The 22,988-nt window shown below is 41.3% G+C and overlaps 1 protein-coding gene across 2 annotated transcripts; it reads left to right on the top strand.

Annotated features, from left to right (window-relative positions):
- Positions 1-1,743: 1,743 nt before the first annotated feature.
- psip1a (PC4 and SFRS1 interacting protein 1a) lies at positions 1,744-22,914 on the top strand. Of its 2 annotated transcripts, XM_069666642.1 has the most exons (17): positions 1,744-1,834; positions 2,232-2,304; positions 2,656-2,732; positions 3,310-3,448; positions 3,653-3,742; positions 4,032-4,166; positions 5,934-5,993; positions 6,084-6,144; positions 6,260-6,353; positions 7,343-7,523; positions 7,639-7,712; positions 7,901-7,956; positions 8,827-8,897; positions 10,567-10,668; positions 10,767-10,968; positions 20,503-20,599; positions 21,872-22,914. In XM_069666642.1, exons 2-17 carry the CDS (start codon positions 2,233-2,235, stop codon positions 21,900-21,902), a joined length of 1,542 nt encoding a protein of 513 aa, XP_069522743.1. In that variant the 5' UTR covers positions 1,744-1,834; position 2,232; the 3' UTR covers positions 21,903-22,914. The 2 variants fall into 2 exon arrangements, with proteins under 2 accessions (XP_069522743.1, XP_069522744.1); XM_069666643.1 differs by lacking the exon at positions 4,032-4,166 and having other exon boundaries at positions 21,872-22,912.
- Positions 22,915-22,988: the final 74 nt, after the last annotated feature.

Here is a 22,988-nt window from a genome sequence, read left to right as displayed (position 1 = left end):
GAATGCCACTGGTCATATATAAAGTAGCTTCTCTCCGCGTGTGAGTGAGGACGCTGCAAAGAAGAAAGGCAGGTTAACAAATGAGTGAGGAAGGGTAGCAGGACTTTGGGGCCCTCAGAGACAGAGTGGGCTGGGATGTTCTGCCAACGCCTCGTCTGCCAGGGTGAAGGATACACACTCACACACATACACACACTGTCATCTCTCCATAGCTACATCCCCGGCCTGTGTTACGGCCGTGTGTCTGAGCAGGAACCCCACTAAGCTGGCTGGGGTCCAACACCAAGGTCTCTCACCCCGCAGGCTGGGCGGGGGGCCGGGTAGCTCCTGTGAGTTATTCCTGGAGCTGGACCTGGGTTCCACCTCGCTCGTCTCCTTTTGTCTCCTCCGCTCTCCTCTGGCCCATCCTGGCCTCCTCTTCTCCCTTATCCCCCTCTGTGGGACCCTGTGGCTGATGAGCTTGTCCTTCAACTATCAGCATCTTCTATTGTCTTTAACACACAGACACACACTTATATAAACACGCCAAACAGACCTGGATTTATGTAAGCTAGCTTGTGGTCACAAATGCTGAGGTCACCTTCATATACTTCTACCATCTGCAGTTTTATGCTAGTATAAAGCACTTTAGAGTCCAATCATTGAAAGAAAGTTTAGCATCAGGATTATAAAAGGAAAAACAATGAGTCATGGTATTGAGAAGTGATGAAAATTAATCATGAATTATGTGATTAACTACAACTAGAATTTAAAGTTAAGACAATAAAGTAGATCTGTAAAAAGACGGATGAGTAAGGATGTTTATTAAGCTTGAATACCTTTTAAAAAACATTTTAAATGAGACAAAACCCAGGCAAAAGCACAATGTGAATTTGCTGTTCCGATATTTTGCACTCCATGAAGAAACTACAAAAACAGGGACCGAAATCTAACATCTTTGCTTAAATCACATATGTAATGCCTGATCTTGCCGCTAGAGGGCACTAAATAACAACCAAATGAAGTCAGGATGTCAACACAGAATTAAAAGAAATATAACTATTTTTTGGCTAAAAATTTGAATAAAAAAGCAAACAAAAAAAACCCCGATTTAAACAAAATTAGACATACACTTGCCCTGGTCTGGACTGGGGTAAACCTGCATACATGCTCTGACTGAATCCAGCTTCTGAGTCACAACTTCAGCATCAGTACCAAGCAGGCGAGAGGAGCAGCTACAGAGCTCTCACTCTGATTATAATTTCAAGTACCAAAAACGTCCGAGATTAACAGCCAAGCTTACAACAATGCAGAGATAACTAAACAGACATTTGATGTTTCGCATTTTTAAATAGGGATTGCAACTTAAGAATTATCACAAATAATTTATTTGGCAACGATTAACAGCGTGGCTACAGCTATTTCTAAATTCTATAGTGAGGGAGCATGCGTGGAAGTCGACGCCCACTTTTCTCAGACACGTCCGTCAAGTCAAATGTCTACTAGACGATCTTTGTAGTTGGAAGATGCTCAGCATGGTCCTATACCAGAAGCTACTGTAATAAAATCAGTACATGATTCACACAATAACCTCACAAGTACTTATTATTTTTCTTCTCAAGTGCCATAAAGCGTTTGGTTCGGTTTTTAATTAAAAATCAACAAATTTAACGATATGTGATTAAAACAGACTCCCCCTTCCTGGTAGGTAATGGTACAGTCTGACGACGTCCTGCGCGGGAGCGGAAAACGTGCATCCGACTGTGTTTTCCTGGCGAGAAATTGTGCTTCAACAACACTTTACTGTATTACAAATAATATTCAGCTTGCTCAGAGACGTCTGAACAAACAAGAGGTGAGTTAACTTTGAGTTGTTGAAGTTTCGGTAGCATTTAACAGCTTCAAGCTAGCTAGCACGTCTGTTTGTTGACGAGGCGTTCTGCTCTACTTACATCTTGTTCACGCTTGTTAACTTAGCTTTGAGGGCTTGCCAAGTGTCGCGGTGATCAGCTCAAGACAGTATAGTCAGTGTCTGCGTATAATGCTGGAGTGTTATGTCGGGCTGAACATGACTGTCATGTTTGAATGAACTAGACTGCAAAATATGATGGTGGTGGTGGTAAGGGGGAGGGGCACTACATGAATGTGTTCACGTTTAACACACCTGAGTAGATGCTCCTCAACAAGTAAATTGTTTCAAAAAACATGCACATTATATAAAAAGTGTGTGTTTTATTTATCTTCTCTTTCAGAATGGCTCGAGATTGGAAACCTGGTGATCTGATCTTTGCCAAGATGAAGGGATATCCACACTGGCCTGCAAGAGTAAGTGTGATCGATTGTTTTTTTTTTATTGCATTGCTATATCTGTATTTGGTTTCATTATAGTGAGAGTGGTTTATTTTAATTACACAGTATGTGGTAAAGTGTGGAAAAGAGTTGACCTATAACCTCTGTGCAGAATACTAGTTTCAGACTCTGTATTGGAACTATCTTAAGTTGCATTGTGACAGATAAATAGATAAAATATATATGAAGTTAAGTGTGCTTCACATTAAAATGCAAGTGCAACACTCCTCCACTCACAACCACATCCACCCTAAAGACATCAACCACAGAAATACACAAACAGTAACTTATAATCAACACCTGGTTGTTTCCTCATTTCCTTAACAGATTGATGAAGTCCCGGATGGTGCTGTGAAGCCATCCAACATCAAGTTCCCCATCTTCTTCTTTGGCACCCATGAAACGTTAGTAACCTATTGTGAACAATCTAATTTATATAATGCAGTTTGACATACAGTTTTTTTCTTAGGTAGAGGTAGAAGCAGTTAAAGTTTTGCTTAATAAGAGTGGTGAGTACCAATAGAAAGTATTTCAGGATATGCAGTGATGCATAAATTCCTTGTTATATGGTAGGGTGGAACTGTTTAAGAAGATTGTATTGCAGTTTTTTTTTTTAAACAGTAAGAATAAAAGTAAATGATATACTAAATAAAAGTTGTCCATACAAAAGGTGACACAAGACATTTGTCTTTCAGTGTTGACATGTTAACACATGTTAAAGTGTTTAAAAATTAGGAGATAGAAGAATTTTGTAGCAGCCAACCTTGTGACTGATGCTTGTGAAATGTTAGTGCACTTATAAATCCTCACGGAAATAACTGAGCAGTAAAGGGAAAGTGTTTATTTCAATACATACATTTTTGATGAGTAGCTGAATCGAGTTACCTGTCTGTTTTGTCCGTGTCTCACACAGTGAATACACTACATTTTAAAAAAAGTATTCAGTGGACAAACATTGTGGATTATCTTCCTTTCAAACAGAGCTTTTCTGGGCCCAAAAGATATCTTTCCGTACCAGCCAAACAAAGAGAAGTATGCCAAGCCCAACAAGAGGAAAGGCTTCAATGAAGGATTGTGGGAGATTGAAAACAACCCGAAAGTTGAGCTCACTGCACCCAAGGTACTTCCTCTCTGTCTCCTCCAAACACTTTTTTCAGTATTCATCTTCTAGACTTCTGCTTAAGGCTTGGATTGACTGAACCGCAGGTGCTGTTGTTTATTCTTGATATAACAGTTTTATTGTCACTTTTACTTTTATCCTCATTTTCCACCCAAATGATTACAAAATATTTATTAGTTTTTTGCTTATCTGTTGTTTTTTAAGCCGGTTGCCCCGGAGTCTTTCACCGAAAAGGATTCGGACAGCAGCCCAGAAGGAGAAGAGGATGCAGACGACAAGGGGATAAAATCCAAGGTAAGATTTTGCTCTTCATATCTGTCATTCACAACTAAATATGTACAGTTGCTTCCCTGCTTTGACATGCTACTGGTGTGTTCCTGTGTTGTGAGCTTCTTTCTTCTTTTGCTGTTTTTCCCTCTAATCTTTTTCTAATGTGTTTTTTTACGTACTGAGTAAAAATAGATTTTAAATCTTGGTCGCTAAGAGTAGCGTGTGGAACAGGATCCTCGCTTACTTTTCTCCCTCCCACGACTCGTTGACCCCACCGCATCGCGTCCTAATGCTGTGTCTTGGGTGCATTCAGGTTCCAGGAAGTGAGGCTGAGCAGGAGAATGAGAATGAGGAGGAGGAGGAGGAGGAGGAGGAGGAGGAGGAGGAGGAGGAGGAGGAGGAGGAGGAAGGGTCTCTGATCTCTGAGCAGGGTCCTCAAAACCAGGATGTACGTACTTTTGCATGCCGGGATTCCTTAAAGCGGCGCAGGTCGCCTCACCCCCTTCCCGAGTGAAAGCATGTGACACTTGGTGGTTTTTTTTCAATCGGTGGTTTGTTTCTGTTTGACTCTGAGTTCCTGTCGGCGGCCACAAACGTGTCGGTGCCTCGTGTGGGCTTGCTTAGTTAATTCCACTAAGGTGAAATCAGTCCATGAGTTGCCTCTGAAGACAGACTTGGTTATATCAGGGTTTAACGGCTGTCTCCGGGGACGTTGACTAAAATGATTGGATAATGTGTTTTCTGTTTCCCGTTTTCACGTCTCTGAGATCACCCTGACAACCTTTGTAATTGCTTTCCATTTCCTGCCTTTCCCTTTCCACATTTTCACACAACTACTGTCTGCATCAGTTGATATTATATTAATTTTGCATGGCTTTCTCTGTGCTTTGGAGAAAGGTAAGTTGTCACTAAGTTTTTATGTATTTTTTCTCAGAATAAGAATGATTTATTTTGACACCTGTTGCTGTCACTGCAAGATTTAAAAAGCCACTAACCACGGCCCACTTCCTTACTACATACCCAGTTCTACGCAGTACACTAAGTTTGTATGAAAACTAAAGACATTAAGAGATGCTCACAGCTGCAACACATTTAAATACATTGCAAATGACAATAAAACGGACTCACAAAGATCCCAGTAAACAAACCCAAAAATGCCGATATTTTCCAACCCTTTTTGCTGATTGGGCCCATGTTTTTTTTTTTTTCACCTAATTGCAGAGAACATCAAGTCTCCCCTGTAGTGGAACTGATATCATGCCTACTTTTATTGTAGTGGCCAACTGGCGGATGCAGAAATATCATAATACAGTGCTTTTTAAAATGCACATGGCAATATAAGAAAACTACTTAAACTTAGGTTATTAGAGACTTAGACTCAACTTTATTGATCCCTTTGGGATGACTCCCTCTGGGAAATTCAGTCTCCAGCAGCTTATACAGTACAATACAATAGGAAAGAATCAGCACACAGAGGGTAAAAAATAAAGATCAAAATATATCTATCGATATATATATATATAAAGTACAAAATTAGATAACAAAATATATAAAATATACACTCTTAGAAAATATACAAGTAAACAGTGGGTAATTGACCTGGTATTTAGTTCGATTAAACTAAATTAGGTTATTGCACTGTGGTATTAGGTTATGTACAATATGCCATATTTATTTTCTCTTCTTTTTTAGAGAATCAGTGAGCATTTAGGCAGAATTAAAGTGTTGTTTTATCGGCTGAAAAATGTAATCGTATCTGCCGATGCCGACATGTCATTGTCAAGCCATAACCTGCAGATACCGATAACGTGCCGATAATATCGTGCATCCCTACCATTTAGTTTGACTGACAACAGATGCAACATGTCGTCAATGTAGATCTAAAGCATTATGTCTACATATTGGCGTGTTCGTATTGATAAATAGTGATATAAAGTATTCATGGTGTTTAATAACTGGGTATGGAACTTGGACACAGCATTTGCCAATGAAAAGCTGCAGCAGAGTACATAGAGTGTAGTAACACAATTATTCACTAGATGGTACTATTGTTGAAATAAACGCCAAAAGGAGGGTAGGAGAGGGACCATCTAAGTTAAGTTGTCCACTTTACATGTATACCTGGCTTTTATTTAAGCACCTGTTGTTGTTGTTATATTAAAGAAGTTAGCAGCATTGTGAAATGTCATGAAATTAAATAAGTGTCACATTTTAGGGCTCGGCACAGAAAGAATCCACTGATGCTCCTAAACCCAAGAGGGGAAGAAAGAAAAAGGTTAGTACTAATTATTAATGGTTTTACTTGCAGTGAGTCTAAAATGTTTTAGTCTACATTTAATAATGTATGTTACGTACATTTGTCCAGAGTGATGCTGACCAGGAGATTGAAAAAGAGGATGCTCCTGCGAGTCCTGTCAGCCCCTCAGGTAAGCAGCGTTCCCAATGAGAATGCTGACAAAAAATGTTTAAATCAACTGTAAGTACAATTCTGCAGCTTTCCTTTGACATTTATTTTTATTAATTGTGTTCCTGTGTGAGCAGGCAGAGAGGCTCCTAAACGAAGAGGCAGGAAGCCCAAGAGTGAGAAGTTACTTCTGCTCCAGCAGCAGGAGCAGCAAGGCTCAGGAAGTGAAATGTAAGTACAATAACATGAACGCACAGAAAAGCATGCACAACAAAAATCTATGCAGAATTCTCACAGAGGTCTGTGTGACTGATCTGCTCCTGCAAGGAAGAAGTAATGCTAATGTTCTTTAATCACATGTTTGTCAAATTGCCAAAGCACAAGATGCACAGATGAATAGAATCATCCTGAGTCCATCAGATGTAAAACCGAAGTAGACTTTATATGCATGTGGGATAAACTTGTGGGTGGTTGAAGCTTTAGTCAAACTGTGCAGTGATTAGAGGAACTGAATACATTCATTTTTTAAATTAAACCATAAATCCAGTCTATTTATTCTGGCTGTCATGCAGTGTTTTTAATATTTGTGGTTTTATTTTAGCATTTATTTAATTTGTTTTACTTCCATTTTACTGTTAAACAATAAATATCTAACAGTTTTATTATAATTAGTTTGTTTTGCGTAATATTTTATAATTTACATGTAACATTACTTGTTTTATAGTCGAGCTGAAACGGCATTTCGAGAGTATCTAGCTTCCGTATCGTGACGTGTTTCCGAGGGAAACAGGACGTGCAGGCGGGACATATCATTAGAGAGATTTGATTTGATTGTTGAGAAGTGGGCGTAGACGGACGTTCTCCACGGCGCAGTAGCTAGCTAACTGACCGAGCGTTCTTGGTGCTCTGCGGCTAAATGTTGCAGAGCGATTGGTTGAAATTGGTTGGTCCTAGCTTACGTAGGCACACGGGATATTTTTTTTTACCGGAAGAAAAAATGATTGGATTTTGATATAAGAATACGAAGAAATTGATTTTCTATATTTTCTTTGGCCTATATTGTCAAATAGATGCACAATATTACCTGATTTAATCAACTTGTTTTGTTGTCACAATGCGCATTAGTCTCTACATACTGTACTTGTCGATCCCGTGCAGGACTTGCATTTGCATTTGGTTTGTTTGAAAGCTCTTTATCAGTGACGTTTTCACCCATTCAGGGACACTGCTGAGCCGGACAGAAAGAGAAAGAGGGCAACAGAGGATAAGTCAAAGGGTGTAGAGGAAGAGAAGAGGAAGAAGGAGGACAGCAAAGGAAAGGACGCAGATGGGAAGGAACCTGAGGCCAAGAAGAAGAAGCAGGCCAAGGATGAAGGCTCCTCAGGCTCGGACGATGACGAGGCAAGTGTCTTGTCCTCACAAACATCTGTCATTATGAAACAGCAGCGTTGTTTCTGATATGGAGGTTGAACTTTGTTTGATCCTTTTTTTTGTCAATGATTTCTTTTAATTTCAGAAAAGCAAAGGCAGAAAGAAAAACCAAAACTCGGACATGGACAAAGATGTGCGGCGGCGGAAAGCGGATGAATTGTACGTGTACAAACAAAGCCTGTCAAGTAACCAGAGACCAAATGATGTTCATATACGACTTATAATTGTAGTCTGACCAGCAAAACTATCTAATGTGCAAATACATGAAGATAAAAACATTTAAAAGGAATGAACAAGATATGTTGTTGAGAGGGGAGGTGACACGGTGTGGTTATTCTGTTTTGCAGGTCGAGCAAAGACGATGCGAAGAAAAACGAGGAGAAAACAGGAGTGAAGAAGAAAGGTGAGATCTGTCGTTCAAATGTTAATATGCTTTGAGTTTATCAAGATTAGACAATTATAATGTCTCCTAATTCAGAGCAGATTTTAAAACCAAAAAAGTCACGTTTAAACTTAATTGTCATTAAGGATGCACAATATTATCGGCACATTAACGGTATCTGCAGATAAGGGCTTGAAAATGACATATCGTCATCTGCGGACACGTCATTTTTCTGCCAGTATTTTCCGCTTTAATTCTGCCTAAATGCTCGATGATTCCCTTAAAAAAGTAATGCTACGACATGCGACACTGCCTACGCAAAGTTATCAACAATAGACAAATGAAGACTAAAATGTCAGAAACTCCAGCCAATGAATAGAAGTTAAAAAACTTTTACAATTCTTAGCTGCATTCAGGTGAGCTCAGAAACGTGAGTGATCAGACATGTGACCTTTTGTACAACGCCTCTTCCATCAAGCGTGAAGAAGGGTGCAAGATGTCTGATTGATGATTGGCCACGACAATAAGAGAAGGCATGATATCAACTCCACTACAGGGGAGACTTGATGTTCTCTGCAATCTGTGGAAAAAAACATGTGCCTAATGTATCAGTGTCGAAATCGGCAATTGGCAAAAAGGGTTGGAAAATATCGCCATATATGGGCAGAAATCCACTTGTCATTATACCATATAGGATTGCAGGATGAAGTGCAGTTAATATTTAGTCCCTCAGTTGTATTCTGTAACAAATAAGTGAGAACAACTAGAAGCATGTTATTACAGGCATGTTAATTCTATACGAAAAATAGTATTGGAAAATGACAAACAAAATAAGTAACAAAGGCTGAAGCTGAAGCGTTACCATCATGTTTTCTCTTTTCTCTCCCACAGAGATATCAACTGACTCCAAACTCCAGAGACTGCACAGCGAGATCAAGATTTCACTGAAAATTGACAACCCTGTAAGTTCCACTAACTACGGTCCCTGCACCACTATACACCAACACTTCTCTCTGCTTAAAAAGTTCTCATTTAGATCTTTTATTTGCAGGAAATTACCATCAAGTTTTTGTTCATTTTTTTTTTCATATTTGGAGGAATAACATGGTTTTAAGTTTCATGCATCTTGACATGCTCTCCTCCAGCCTCCACCAGTTGCTGTTGGCTGACGTTATGACACTCGGCTCAAAAATTCAAGCAGCTCGGCTTTCTTCGATGGCTTGTGGACATCCACATTCCTCTTGATCACATTCAGGAGGTTTTCAATGGGGTTCACATCTGGGGTTCTCTTGGGCGCCCCCTAATGGCGATGTATGCTAATTGCGGGAGGACACTTCCCAATTTGACGTCCACGGTTGGCTTCGGTTGTTACTCTTGATTTTCCTCGCTGACGGTCGCTTTCCTTTTTAGACTGTTTGCCTTCATCTGAGCGTCCAATTTGTTTCTTTTTCTTTGGATTTTCACTTATTTTTGAAGTTGTATCTGTAGTCATCCATCTTTTCTTTGTTTGTTCAGCCATAGTAGATTACTGTTTACTCGCAACACTTGCAGAGACCGGAAAAGCAGCCGCTTGGCTCCGCCTACCCTCTCTGGTAGACCAACCACTGCTGGGTGATGGAAAACGCGTCACTAACTGGGCGCTGCTTGTGGGCTCAATCACCAGTGTTTTACCTCATGTGGCAATAGATAGTGACTTAACAGACATTTATTTACATGAAAATCTTAGAGATTATTACTTTAAGCAGTGAAAACAAATAGCAAATATTATTACAAGTGATCTAAAAGACTTTCTTGAGTGTCACTTTATTTTGAAAAGTTGTTTTAAACCTCCAAATTGCTGCTGTACCGATGCATCAGTTTATATCCACCTTCCAGCAGCACAATAATTGGCATCTTTCCAACCTGATTTAAGCAAAAGATTCACTGAGACATTGGTTGTCTTCACTTTGTGCAGCTCTCAGAATGTTCCTGCTATTAGAAACGGATCAATAAAGGACAGATATGTTTAGAAATACACCATTCTTTACGTGCAAGTTGACCCTTTCACAAGTCCCGGTTCCTGTTTTTAGGTCGGACAAGTTTGACCATAAGAAAAATGCCGACTCCGTTTCCATTTAGCCGCTAGCTTCCGTGAGAATTATGTATGGTCTATGTGGGTCAGGCAGTATAGCTTCATGTAGCAAAGAGTTCATTATGTGATGAAGAGACACTTTCATAATGTTAAGTTCTATAAATACGGACAAAGATGCAAAATTAGGTAGTCTCAGTATAACCTGAAATGGGAGAAGGACACTTATTGATTGCAAAATGTTGGTCAGTCAAACTTGCTTCTGCATGTCAGGGTAAGGGGTCAGGGTATATTACCTGATGCCTAAATAAAACACACTGCAGAAACGGCTGATCAAAACAGGAGTCAATACTTTGTTTAGGTTGAACACAACTCCTTGCCCACAGTCAGCGAGTGTCATTTTTAAAGGTCCCCCAGAAAGTAAGGTGACGGATGTTCTGCCAGGTACCACGCTTGCTGGAGTGAAGAGGGGCGGGGCTTAGAAAAAACATGGCTTTATTTTATCGGCATTGCTCTGCTATCTATTTATCTTGTATAACCGTCTCTGTCCACCTGCTCACTAGGATGTGAAGAAGTGCTTGGATGCATTGGATGAGATCGGCGCCCTTCAAGTCACAACCCAGCACCTGCAGAAACACAGTGAACTTATTGCAACACTCAAAAAGGTAAACTCACTCATTCAAAACCCATTTAAAGTCACTTTTTTTTCCAATTGAACTCTGGGATGTTTTTACAGTCATTTTTGCATGTTTTCGTGTTCTAGATCCGCAGGTTCAAAGCCAGCCAGGACATCATGGACAAAGCCACCATGCTGTATAACAAGTTTAAGAGTATGTTCCTGGTTGGAGAAGGTGACTGTGTGCTCAGCCAGGTGCTCAACAAGTCTATCGCTGAACAGCGGCAGCACGAGGAGGCCAAGAAAGGAGCACTGAAGAGAGTGGAACAAGCCAAGGAAAACAACCCAGGTACTGTTTATTATGAATATACAGTGTATTTAAAGCTTCATTCTACAGTCAACTCGGCTGGACTGTTTGAAACGGTTAATTTCATTGATTCTCCATTGGCAAAAGTTTTGGTTAGTACAAGGTACCTGGTGTTTTTTTTTGGTATCACCTCAGCCGATGTTTCAAGCGAGCTGAGCTGATACAAGAAGGTGGAGTTAAAACAGTGCAAACCACTGATTGTTCAGAGAGAGTGGTCACTAGAAATGTCACCTTAAAGGGCCGGTTCACTGATTTTCAACCTCAGTCCTATCATGCTGTTATGGGGAGCTAATGTCATTATGGTTGAAAAAAAATGCAAATCTCCACCTGACTACGTAAAACGCGACATCTGGCGGAGACCAGGGAGCTCGCTAAACTACACTTCCTCAATCGAGGACGCCGCCTCCGATGTCATGTCTCGTTCAAAATCGTCAGTTTGAAATGTAGACTGCAGACCTGAAGATTTTTTAGACAATCAACCAGTATGTTCTCGTCGTATTTCAGAGTCTGTACCGCTCTGAGCCATTGCCTGCAGAGAAATGATTTTATTTCTCTCCAGCATCTCTCGCTGGGCCGTTCCTTTCAGAGGGAGGGGCGCAATGCACTCTGGGTGTTGTAGGAATGTAGAATGGGCGAAACCACAAGCTGTTTGTACATCTTTCTCCAACAGCTATGGCGCCAATTTCAAATATCATTGCTTCTAAACACCAGCTTTGAGTAACGGTGGCTTTTTCCAGGGGCCAGTTGCTCCTTTCAAAAAATACAAACCATGCTGCTCCATTGACAAACTGTAAATTTCCCCGTTTACACTCTTATTTAAGATGTCATGGCAGTTTCATGCTATGTCTTTAAGTTGATATATTGAGGGGGGTGCTATCAGCTGTGAAAAACAAAATTGAACTGGTTCAAAAAGGGAGGTTAAGCGAGGCGATCCATGACACAAAGCGGAAATGAGGCCCTTGATTGCCCTTCAGTTGGCTGGTACGCATACAGACGAGCCATTATTCTTGGTGCACTAAAATGGTTTGTTCAGTCATTTGTATAAAATGTCTCAAACATATGCGTTTAAATTAAATATTTTAAGCATGTGTACGTTTTCTCCATTAAAGTCTTTAAAACAGAAATGATAGTAGGCATATATGATGGAAAAATCTTTCATTTCATGCTAAAACTAGTGATCTATTGATAATACCTCTCATTGATTATTGTCAGATGATCAGACTTTTGTGTCACGCCACTGTCACAAGCTGTGAGTAAGTCTGTTTAAGCATGCTGTCATTTAAGTTCACTCTCTTCCTGTTTCACTGGAGCTCCTTGATTAAGCTTAGCGTTTTGTTCACATGGCTACATGGTTCATTATAACAGCTTATTTCACTCCTTTGATGAATACTCAATTCTGATCAATTGCAGCATTTTATTGTTTCATACTAACAAACCGCTGCTGTGCATAACCGACGGCTTCTACGGAAACGGTTCTGATTACAGACTCTGACGTATGACGTCCATTCATATCAATCCGCAGAAAGAGGTTTGGTAAATTTAACATCACTCCTTTCATAGAAAGACTCAAAGAGCGTACCACAGAGAGATCGACAAACCTGAAGAGGCAGCATGAAATAAATACTCAAAAGGGACGGATTAAAGAGCCAGTTCCTATTATGCTATGATGGGGAGCTAATGCCATTATGGTTGAAAAAAATGCTATCCACTTCTCCAATGGGCCGTGGAAAACCTCCACCTGACTATATAAAACGTAGCGGGACCAGGGAGCTCGCTAAACTACACTTCTTCAATCTAGGACGCCCGCCTCCGATGTCATGTCTCGTTCAAAATCATCAGGTTTGAAATGCAGACTGCAGACCTGAAGATTTTTTAGACGATCCACCGGTATATTCTCGTCGTATTTTGGATTCTGTACCGCTCTGAGCCATTGCCTGCAGCAAACAATGTCCTTGACTGGAAAGCGGTAGTATTTCACTCCAGCATCTCTCGCTGGGCCTTTCCTTTCAGAGGGAGAGGCACACGCTGCACGCTGGGTGTTGTAGGAATGTAGAATGGGCGAAACTACGAGCTGTTTGTACAACTTTCTCCAACAGCTATGGCGCCAATTTCAAATATCATTGCTTCTAAACACCAGCTTTGAGTAACGGTGGCTTTTTCCAGGGGCCAGTTGCTCCTTTCAAAAAATACAAACCATGCTGCTCCATTGACAAACTGTAAATTTCCCCGTTTATACTCTTATTTAAGATGTCATGGCAGTTTCATGCTATGTCTTTAAGTTGATATATTGAGGGGGGTGCTATCAGCTGTGAAAAACAAAATTGAGCTGGTTCAAAAAGGGAGGTTAAGCGAGGCGATCCATGACACAAAGCGGAAATGAGGCCCTTGATTGCCCTTCAGTTGGCTGGTACGCATACAGACAAGCCATTATTCTTGGTGCACTAAAATGGTTTGTTCAGTCATTTGTATAAAATGTCTCAAACATATGCGTTTAAATTAAATATTTTAAGCATGTGTACGTTTTCTCCATTAAAGTCTTTAAAACAGAAATGATAGTAGGCATATATGATGGAAAAATCTTTCATTTCATGCTAAAACTAGTGATCTATTGATAATACCTCTCATTGATTATTGTCAGATGATCAGACTTTTATGTCACGCCACTGTCACAAGCTGTGAGTAAGTCTGTTTAAGCATGCTGTCATTTAAGTTCACTCTCTTCCTGTTTCACTGGAGCTCCTTGATTAAGCTTAGCGTTTTGTTCACATGGCTACATGGTTCATTATAACAGCTTATTTCACTCCTTTGATGAATACTCAATTCTGATCAATTGCAGCATTTTATTGTTTCATACTAACAAACCGCTGCTGTGCATAACCGACGGCTTCTACGGAAACGGTTCTGATTACAGACTCCATTACAGATATCAATCCGCAGAAAGAGGTTTGGTAAATTTAACATCACTCCTTTCATAGAAAGACTCAAAGAGCGTACCACAGAGAGATCGACAAACCTGAAGAGGCAGCATGAAATAAATACTCAAAAGGGACGGATTAAAGAGCCAGTTCGCCGATTTTCCACCTCAGTCCTATCATGCTATTATGGGGAGCTAATGCAATTATTGGTGAAAAAAAATGCAATTTCGCTCTGTGTCTTTGGAGGTTGCTATCCGCTTCTCCAATGGGCCGTGGAAAACCTCCACCTGACTATATAAAACGTAGCGGGACCAGGGAGCTCGCTAAACTACACTTCTTCAATCTAGGACGCCCGCCTCCGATGTCATGTCTCGTTCAAAATCATCAGGTTTGAAATGCAGACTGCAGACCTGAAGATTTTTTAGACGATCCACCGGTATATTCTCGTCGTATTTTGGATTCTGTACCGCTCTGAGCCATTGCCTGCAGCAAACAATGTCCTTGACTGGAAAACGGTAGTATTTCACTCCAGCATCTCTCGCTGGGCCTTTCCTTTCAGAGGGAGAGGCACACGCTGCACGCTGGGTGTTGTAGGAATGTAGAATGGGCGAAACTACGAGCTGTTTGTACAACTTTCTCCACAGCTATGGCGCCAATTTCAAATATCATTGCTTCTAAACACCAGCTTTGAGTAACAGTGGCTTTTTCCAGGGGCCAGTTGCTCCTTTCAAAAAATACAAACCATGCTGCTCCATTGACAAACTGTAAATTTCCCCGTTTATACTCTTATTTAAGATGTCATGGCAGTTTCATGCTATGTCTTTAAGTTGATATATTGAGGGGGGTGCTATCAGCTGTGAAAAACAAAATTGAGCTGGTTCAAAAAGGGAGGTTAAGCGAGGCGATCTATGACACAAAGCGGAAATGAGGCCCTTGATTGCCCTTCAGTTGGCTGGTACGCATACAGACAAGCCATTATTCTTGGTGCACTAAAATGGTTTGTTCAGTCATTTGTATAAAATGTCTCAAACATATGCGTTTAAATTAAATATTTTAAGCATGTGTACGTTTTCTCCATTAAAGTTTTTAAAACAGAAATGATAGTAGGCATATATGATGGAAAAATCTTTCATTTCATGCTAAAACTAGTGATCTATTGATAATACCTCTCATTGATTATTGTCAGATGATCAGACTTTTGTGTCACGCCACTGTCACAAGCTGTGAGTAAGTCTGTTTAAGCATGCTGTCATTTAAGTTCACTCTCTTCCTGTTTCACTGGAGCTCCTTGATTAAGCTTAGCGTTTTGTTCACATGGCTACATGGTTCATTATAACAGCTTATTTCACTCCTTTGATGAATACTCAATTCTGATCAATTGCAGCATTTTATTGTTTCATACTAACAAACCGCTGCTGTGCATAACCGACGGCTTCTACGGAAACGGTTCTGATTACAGACTCCATTACAGATATCAATCCGCAGAAAGAGGTTTGGTAAATTTAACATCACTCCTTTCATAGAAAGACTCAAAGAGCGGACCACAGAGAGATCGACAAACCTGAAGAGGCAGCATGAAATAAATACTCAAAAGGGACGGATTAAAGAGCCAGTTCGCCGATTTTCCACCTCAGTCCTATCATGCTATTATGGGGAGCTAATGCAATTATTGGTGAAAAAAAATGCAATTTCGCTCTGTGTCTTTGGAGGTTGCTATCCGCTTCTCCAATGGGCCGTGGAAAACCTCCACCTGACTATATAAAACGTAGCGGGACCAGGGAGCTCGCTAAACTACACTTCTTCAATCTAGGACGCCCGCCTCCGATGTCATGTCTCGTTCAAAATCATCAGGTTTGAAATGCAGACTGCAGACCTGAAGATTTTTTAGACGATCCACCGGTATATTCTCGTCGTATTTTGGATTCTGTACCGCTCTGAGCCATTGCCTGCAGCAAACAATGTCCTTGACTGGAAAACGGTAGTATTTCACTCCAGCATCTCTCGCTGGGCCTTTCCTTTCAGAGGGAGAGGCACACGCTGCACGCTGGGTGTTGTAGGAATGTAGAATGGGCGAAACTACGAGCTGTTTGTACAACTTTCTCCACAGCTATGGCGCCAATTTCAAATATTGCTTCTAAACACCAGCTTTGACTGACAGTGGCTTTTTCCAGGGGCCGAATTGCTCCTTTGATCAAAGGAAAATGTGAATGGATTTAGCAGGGGCGGCTGTGGCTCAATGGTCGAGTCGGTCGTCTTTCAATCAAAAGGTTGGTGGTTCGATCCCCAGCTCCCTTAGTCTACATAGCCATCGGTGTGTAAATGTCATGACTGTTTGACAGTTGGGCACTTCACATAGCAGCCTCTGCCAACAGTGTGTGAGTGTGACGTTGCGCAAAAGCGCTTTGAGTGGTCGCAAGACTAGAAAAGTCCAGTACGGTCCATTTGCAGAAAACCTGCAACGCTGATTCCTGCAGTTTAGTTTAACTTTTCTCGTTTCATTTCATACGTTGTATTAATCACAGGAAACTCCGCCTCGAAGCAGGACAGAAACAGACCTTATAAAACTTCTGGGTGGAGCCTCAGGCAACGTATTTAAGCTGTTTAAGTCTAATGGCTATGGCCCCGGCCTGGTAAGTCGTTAGTGGCGCGTCCCCCGGGACTACATCAAACAATGCAGTCAATGGGTTTCGGTCAATAACAGTATTACACATGTGCAAAAAGGTGTTAAATATACCCGTCCAAAATGGGGTCAATTTGGGACATAGACAAAACATGTGTCTGAGGCCGGTTGGGTCCCCGTTGCTCCTGATGCAGGTTGGGTCTAAATGAGGGTAGAATGTGGCCAGCTTACTTGCTGATAAATGTAACCTTGAATTGCAAGAGCCCATGTCTAATACATATTGAGGATACCAATGTAATTGCAGCCAGCCAAATGGTGTCTGATATAGTTATCCCCAACTCTTCCTCCCACTGCAGTTAAGTAATTAAGTGATGGGGACGCAACCCTCTGAATATTGTCACACAATACCGACACCAGGCCCCTGCCAGCCAGATCCATGTTCAAGCCTTCATATATCTCTCCATCATCCATCTATACATCATCATCCATCAAGCATTCGTGATATTGTTGACTTTAGTTTGTAGAGGTTTAATAAGCAGGATGAGGTACAGGGACTTAACATACTTACTTACATAAATAAACTGCTTCATGGTGATGGTGGAGGGTATATCACCCAGTATTTTCAAGTATTTCTGAGTCACTGAAGCCGTTTTCCAACTGGTCAAAAAACCTGCTACCACCTGACTTTTTTGCTTAATTGGAAAGGTTACAATCGGCATTCATACATGGGTCAAATGACTCTGCTGTAGACCCGGGTAATTATCGCCTTGGCTCCGATCGGCATTGATGGGAACACAAAACCCGTGTCGACACGCTAATCTCCGCCCCCTTTCCGGCGCGGTGCTATGCTCCGTCGGTAACTTCTGCGTCTCCGTCCGTCTGCTGCTCGGACATTGTTCCAAATTTGTCGGCGCAGAGTTTTATACACAGACTGAATGAGTAAAAGACACAATAAAGACCTAAACATAGTAACATCTTCACTGTTTACTAACCGTGTCAGGCGCATTTGTGACATCAGACGGTGACGCAGCAGAAAAGAGCCTGACAGGAGTATACTTCACTGGCAATGGGAAAAGAGACAATCGGCATCTATAAGCAGGTCTTCCCAGGTCTAAAAAACCTGCGTCAACACGCTAATTTTCGATGGGAAAGGGGTATGAGATATCACCTCTCTCCGTATGTGTCTTTTCCATGACATAAGTTAAGCTCAGTTACAGCACAGTGAGGGTTACTGCATCATGTGTGCTATGAGCATCATCAGAGCCCATGATGTCATTCTGGTGTGAGTGGTTTTCCATATGACGTGCAGTTAATAGTGGATTAGTCCCGGATGTTTCAGGCCGAAGTTCGCCTGTTGCCTTCAGCCCTTTATCTAATGTCATCTTCGTACTAACTATACTCCTTTCAAAGTCGTCCAACTGCTGTGGTAATAACATTACATGACTGACTGTCTAATAATGGGGTGTGTTGAAGGCTCTATTTCCACATTACAGGAGCTATCAGGCTCACACACTACAGTGCAGGAATCCCCAACAAGTCTGTCTCCTTTCCAAGTTATGTTTAGTCAATGCAGACTGTTGTGCGCTGTTTCGCAGTAAGAAAAAAACCAAGGCAGAAAAGGATATCTTGTGGGTGTTACGACCCCTCCGATGAGCTTTCTCGTGCCCCGTATCATCTGTTCTCGCACATTTCTGAATAGATATTTGTATTTGATAAAATTGGCGTAACCAGGTCACTGTAGCAGTCAAAGCAGCTTTTTACCCTGTTGCTGATTCTTATACTCTTTACACACACATATTGGATATCACTCGGGCTTAGTAAACTTTTAAAATTGTTACCAATCTCCAAAGTTTGTGCATCCATTTAAAGTTATAATCACAAAGCTAATTTTTCATTCTATTTGGCGGCAACTTGTGCCGATAAAAGGCAATTGCGGGCTCATTTTCCTGCCTTTCTTTCAAGTCTAAAAAAAGACTGGCTGCTGCCACTTTTATGTCTGTGCTGGACCATGGTAATGTTTTATACAGGCATGCATCCTCTCAAAGATTACATGCTCTGCACACTGTGTATCATGGAGCACTGAGGTTCATCACTAAAGCCCTCACTCTGTATGCACGTGTTGGATGGTCTGCCTTGTCCACACATAGACTAAAGCACTGGTGTATTCATATTCACAAGTCTATATGAGGTATGCTTCCCTTATGCTTCCCTCGTACCTTCTAAGCTACATCAGTCAGAAGAGTGCAGAGGCTTCCAGTCTTCGGTCCCCAGACCTGTTCGTACCGTCTGAAGAGTGCAGGAGCTTACAGTCTTCGGTCCCCAGACCTGTTCGTACCCTCTGAAGAGTGCATGAGCTTACAGTCTTCGGTCCCCAGACCTGTTCGTACCCTCTGAAGAGTGCATGAGCTTACAGTCTTCGGTCCCAGGACCTGTTTGTACTGTCCGGCCCAACGGTCAGAACTGAACTGGGAAAAGAGGCGTTTAAGTTTGCTGCTCCCTTTACACGGAACAAGTTACAAAAAGACCTGGAACTAAAGGAACTGATCGTATTGGATGCTTTTAAGGTGCTCATATAGTCTCATATTCTGTGTTATGTTTGTTCATTGCTCAAAGTTATTGTCAGAAATATTATAATGTGCTGCTTCCTGTCTTGGCCAGGACACTCTTGAAAAAGATCCCTCAAGAGCTTTTTCCTGGTTAAGTAAAAAAATAAATTAGTCCCGGATAACCAGACGTCTACGGTTGGCTCCGGTTGGAATAGCTGGAACTCTCGATTTTCCTCGCTGACAGTCACTTTCCTTTTTAGACTGTCTGCCTTCATCTGAGCATTGAATTTGTTTCATTTTCTTTTGATTTTCACTTATTATTGAAGTTGTATCTGTAGTCATCGATCTATTCTTTGTTTGTTCAGCCATAGTAGATTACTATTTACTCGCGACACTTGCAGAGACTGGAAAAGCAGCCGCTTAGCTCCGCCTACCCTCTCTGGCAGACCAACCACTGCTGGGTGATGAAATCGCGACACTAACTGGGCGCCACTTGTGATTTTTCCACGAAAGTCGCCACAGACACCCAGTTGGTAATACTGCAAATGCAAAGGCTTTCATCAGTGGGCCATAGGCTCAATCACCATTGTGTTACCTCATTCGGCCATAGAGAGTTACATTTATTTACATGAAAATCTTCAAGATTCTCTTTTTAACAATGTGACAAATTGGGAGATGCAAAATGATTAAAAAAGGTACCTTAAATGAAATATTGTCAAACAGTAGAGAATCATATGGACACATTTGTTTCTTGTTGGCTCAGCCGTAGAGTAACACACCTGTTTTGGGGCGCAGAGATTTCTTGTGATGACGAAAAGCTGGTGTTTGAGTTCACTATCCATTGTGATAACACAAGTTTTATATATGGTAATGATTAAACAAATGTTGACCGTATGTAAAGGAAGAGTTCAAGTCAGGATTCTTACCTATGAAGCTGCTTTTGTAACAGCTAAAAGCGTGGGTTAACAGAATCCAGTGACTCAGTTGCATCAGAAGGTCTGTCTTTTGGGTATTTGTAAATCAATTTTCAGCTCAGTCACGTATGCAGACCTAAGAACAGAGACTCGGATGCTTTGTGCTTTCAGTCAGTTTCTTCTGTTCTTTCCTGGAGGACATCACAGGATCACTGTGATTAACATTCTCAGAACTGACACTGACCATAATCAGAGGTCTGCAGCCACATCCTCGCTCTATTCATTCACTTTATGATGTACATACTGTACTCCCACCAAAAGGAGTGTCTCTGTCTTTGAAAGGTCTCTTTCTACGGAGAGGCATGCCTAATGGATGGAAAATTGTCTTTTTTCAGTACGGTCCGGAGCTCGGCATGTGCCATCACATGCTCCTGTGAGCTCTCCTCTCTGCGGTGGGTTTAGTTTGTGTAGTGATGCTCCTCCTGACTGAATCTGTGTGTCTCTCTGTGCTCCGCCTAAAGACAAGATGACAAATGGCGATACAAGCCCGGAAGAGAAGAAGCAGGAGACGGAGAAGGAGAGGGCTCTTGAGGACACCTCGGTGGGAGAAAATCACAGGTATTGTACCCAACACATCCGGTGATAACCGTGAATTATTCTGTTTCCACCAGTAGACTCCACAAACCCTGAGGGAGCGCACTGGTGTTACGCCTGTTTACCTTATTTTCAGTGTAACATCAAGAGCAAGATTCGGATCGGACCCCAAAGTGTTGTCAGAGATATTGACCTTTACCCTGAGCCCATAAAGCTATATAAAGTAACTTTCCCCATAGTTTCATGTGGAGTTCCCTTTAAGCACTGCACGACGGAGGTGTTTTAAATGCATGATCAGCGCTATACCAGGATTCACCTCGGGCCCATTAGTTCCTTATTAAGATCTGAATCTTTAAACAACTGAGGGCTCTTTTGTTTCTTTTCTAAGATCTTTATATGGGCGTTCTGCCAAGACGCTTCCTCATATAAATTCTGGACAGTGTCCAGAGAATCAGGTCCTCACATTAACATTGTCCCAAGTTGCCTTTTCACACAAGAAGCACCCAACAGGAGAGTTTCAAACATCTCTGCACCTACTGGACGCTGTTTGTTTTAGGGGAAGGGTGGCGCCCTTGTAGACATGCAGGAAAAGGAGTGGGTTATTACGCTGACATCAATGTAATTAACCAATGAGTTAAAAGCCATATACATGCGAGCTGTAAAGGTCATGAAGCAGCTTCATTCCTTGCGACGTCATCAACAAACCCATTCGCTCGCATGGATTTCCCTGGACAATGACCTGCTCTGTTCACACCAACGGTCATTACATAGAAGTTACATGAGGGAGCTAGTGCCTTCTCACATCCAGCTCCTTCGGGGAATGTCAAGATGATTTCAGGGTTGCAGCGCGTGTGAGGGAGGGGATTACAAATAGTGACAGGCGAAAAAAGAGACTGGAGGCGGAGAGAGAGCGAGAGCGGATGATGTGGACTAAAGGCCTGGCTCAGGTCTTAGTACATAGTATGTGTTCTACCACGTGAGCTATCCAGACACCCTAAAAACAGAATTAGATAAAGATTAATTTTTAAAATGGATCGGAAACATCCTGAAACGGCTGGGCTTTGTAGAAAATGTTTGTGACGTCACAAAGTGCAGCGTGTGGAAGCCTGGCGTTCACAGCAGCCTGCAGACTGAGCTGAGAAGCCTGGGGATTCCTCCACCATACTTTTACCTACAGATCTGAAACTTCACCCACGTTTAGTCTGGACATCCAACATTGTAACATTATATATGTGTCTTAAAATGTCAAACAGCATAACACCCCCTCTTTAATCTTTTTTCCTTCTTTGTCTGTAGTGCCCCAAAGGCTCAGGAAGAGTCCACCTGAATGTCATCCATGCCTGAAGAATTTGCTGCTGTACTTATACAACCTTTGTCCTGCCCAGCTCCATCTAATGACTCATAATAGATTTCCAGTTTTACTGACTGTTTCTGCTGGTAGTGCTGCTCAAAGGTTTCAGTATATCAAACCCCTCCAATCCCCAACATAAAGACTGACTGCTTATTTTATTTTTTTTACTTTCTTCACCTTTCAGACACATGTTGTAACGTATACAATCTCCTCTGTTGAATTTGAGTAATGACAGTCTAGAGAGTTAGAGCTTACTTAACTTAGTTCTTACTGAGCATGCTCGCAGAGACGGAGTTTGGTCCCATTTTTCAACTGGAGTAGATGGTTCTGATTTTAACCATTTCATACTCTTACAGAAACAAAACATTATATGAAGTACATTTGTAGTTTGATGCACAATTACCATGTCTAGTAATAAAGGTTTATATTAACATTTTATTTTCACTTCAGATGCTCAAACTGAAAGTTCTGGAGTTTGCCAAAGTTTATCTTGAAACACTTTCTCAACCATGTTCAAGTGTCTGTTTTTATAAGTTGACTTTGTTCTTAACATAGATGTAAATAAGAGTATTTTTGTGCCTGTCTGATTAGTTGTTTCAGCATCCGATATTAAAGCAGTACTTGTAGTATTCCTTGTGTCTTTAATCAAAAGTGATCGTAAAGAAAGTCCGGAAAGATCTGGACTGTTGTCTTTACAAAGTTAAAACCTTTAATACAAAGTTTGTTCTGTTTGTCTGTGTCACATTAGTTATTACGGTTAGCTATTTGTGCAATTAGCTGCTTAAGATTGACAGATTGCAAAAACTGACATCAATAAAGACAACCCTCAATTTTCTCAGTAAGCTTCTTTCTAAGAAAAAAAGGGTCTAACATGAACACAAATGTTTCACACTGTTTTAATCAGCCCATTTGAGAGACCTCTGTATTTTTGTCTCAGCTCTTCTCACTGATTTGGTGTGAGTGGAAAAAGAAAAAGTCATGTATAAAAGTGCACCAATCAGGTTCTATTAATATTTATCAATAAAAATCTGACAAATGCTGCACGTTGATACAGTCTTAATG

The sequence above is a fragment of the Semicossyphus pulcher genome, unplaced genomic scaffold (genome assembly GCF_022749685.1).
Source record: "Semicossyphus pulcher isolate SPU_LCO1_2020_fin unplaced genomic scaffold, fSemPul1.0.p SCAF_17, whole genome shotgun sequence".
Lineage (NCBI taxonomy): Eukaryota > Metazoa > Chordata > Actinopteri > Labriformes > Labridae > Semicossyphus > Semicossyphus pulcher.
Note: the sequence above shows the minus strand (reverse complement) of the source record. Positions and strands in the feature narration are given on the sequence as shown.

Bases quoted from the DNA above. Each gene is read 5' to 3' on its own strand.
- psip1a (XM_069666642.1), top strand. From the start codon at position 2,233: ATGGCTCGAGATTGGAAACCTGGTGATCTGATCTTTGCCAAGATGAAG. The intron at 2,305-2,655 runs GTAAGTGTGATC...TTTCCTTAACAG, and splicing joins ATCCACACTGGCCTGCAAGA to ATTGATGAAGTCCCGGATGG. The intron at 5,994-6,083 runs GTTAGTACTAAT...ACATTTGTCCAG, and splicing joins AGAGGGGAAGAAAGAAAAAG to AGTGATGCTGACCAGGAGAT.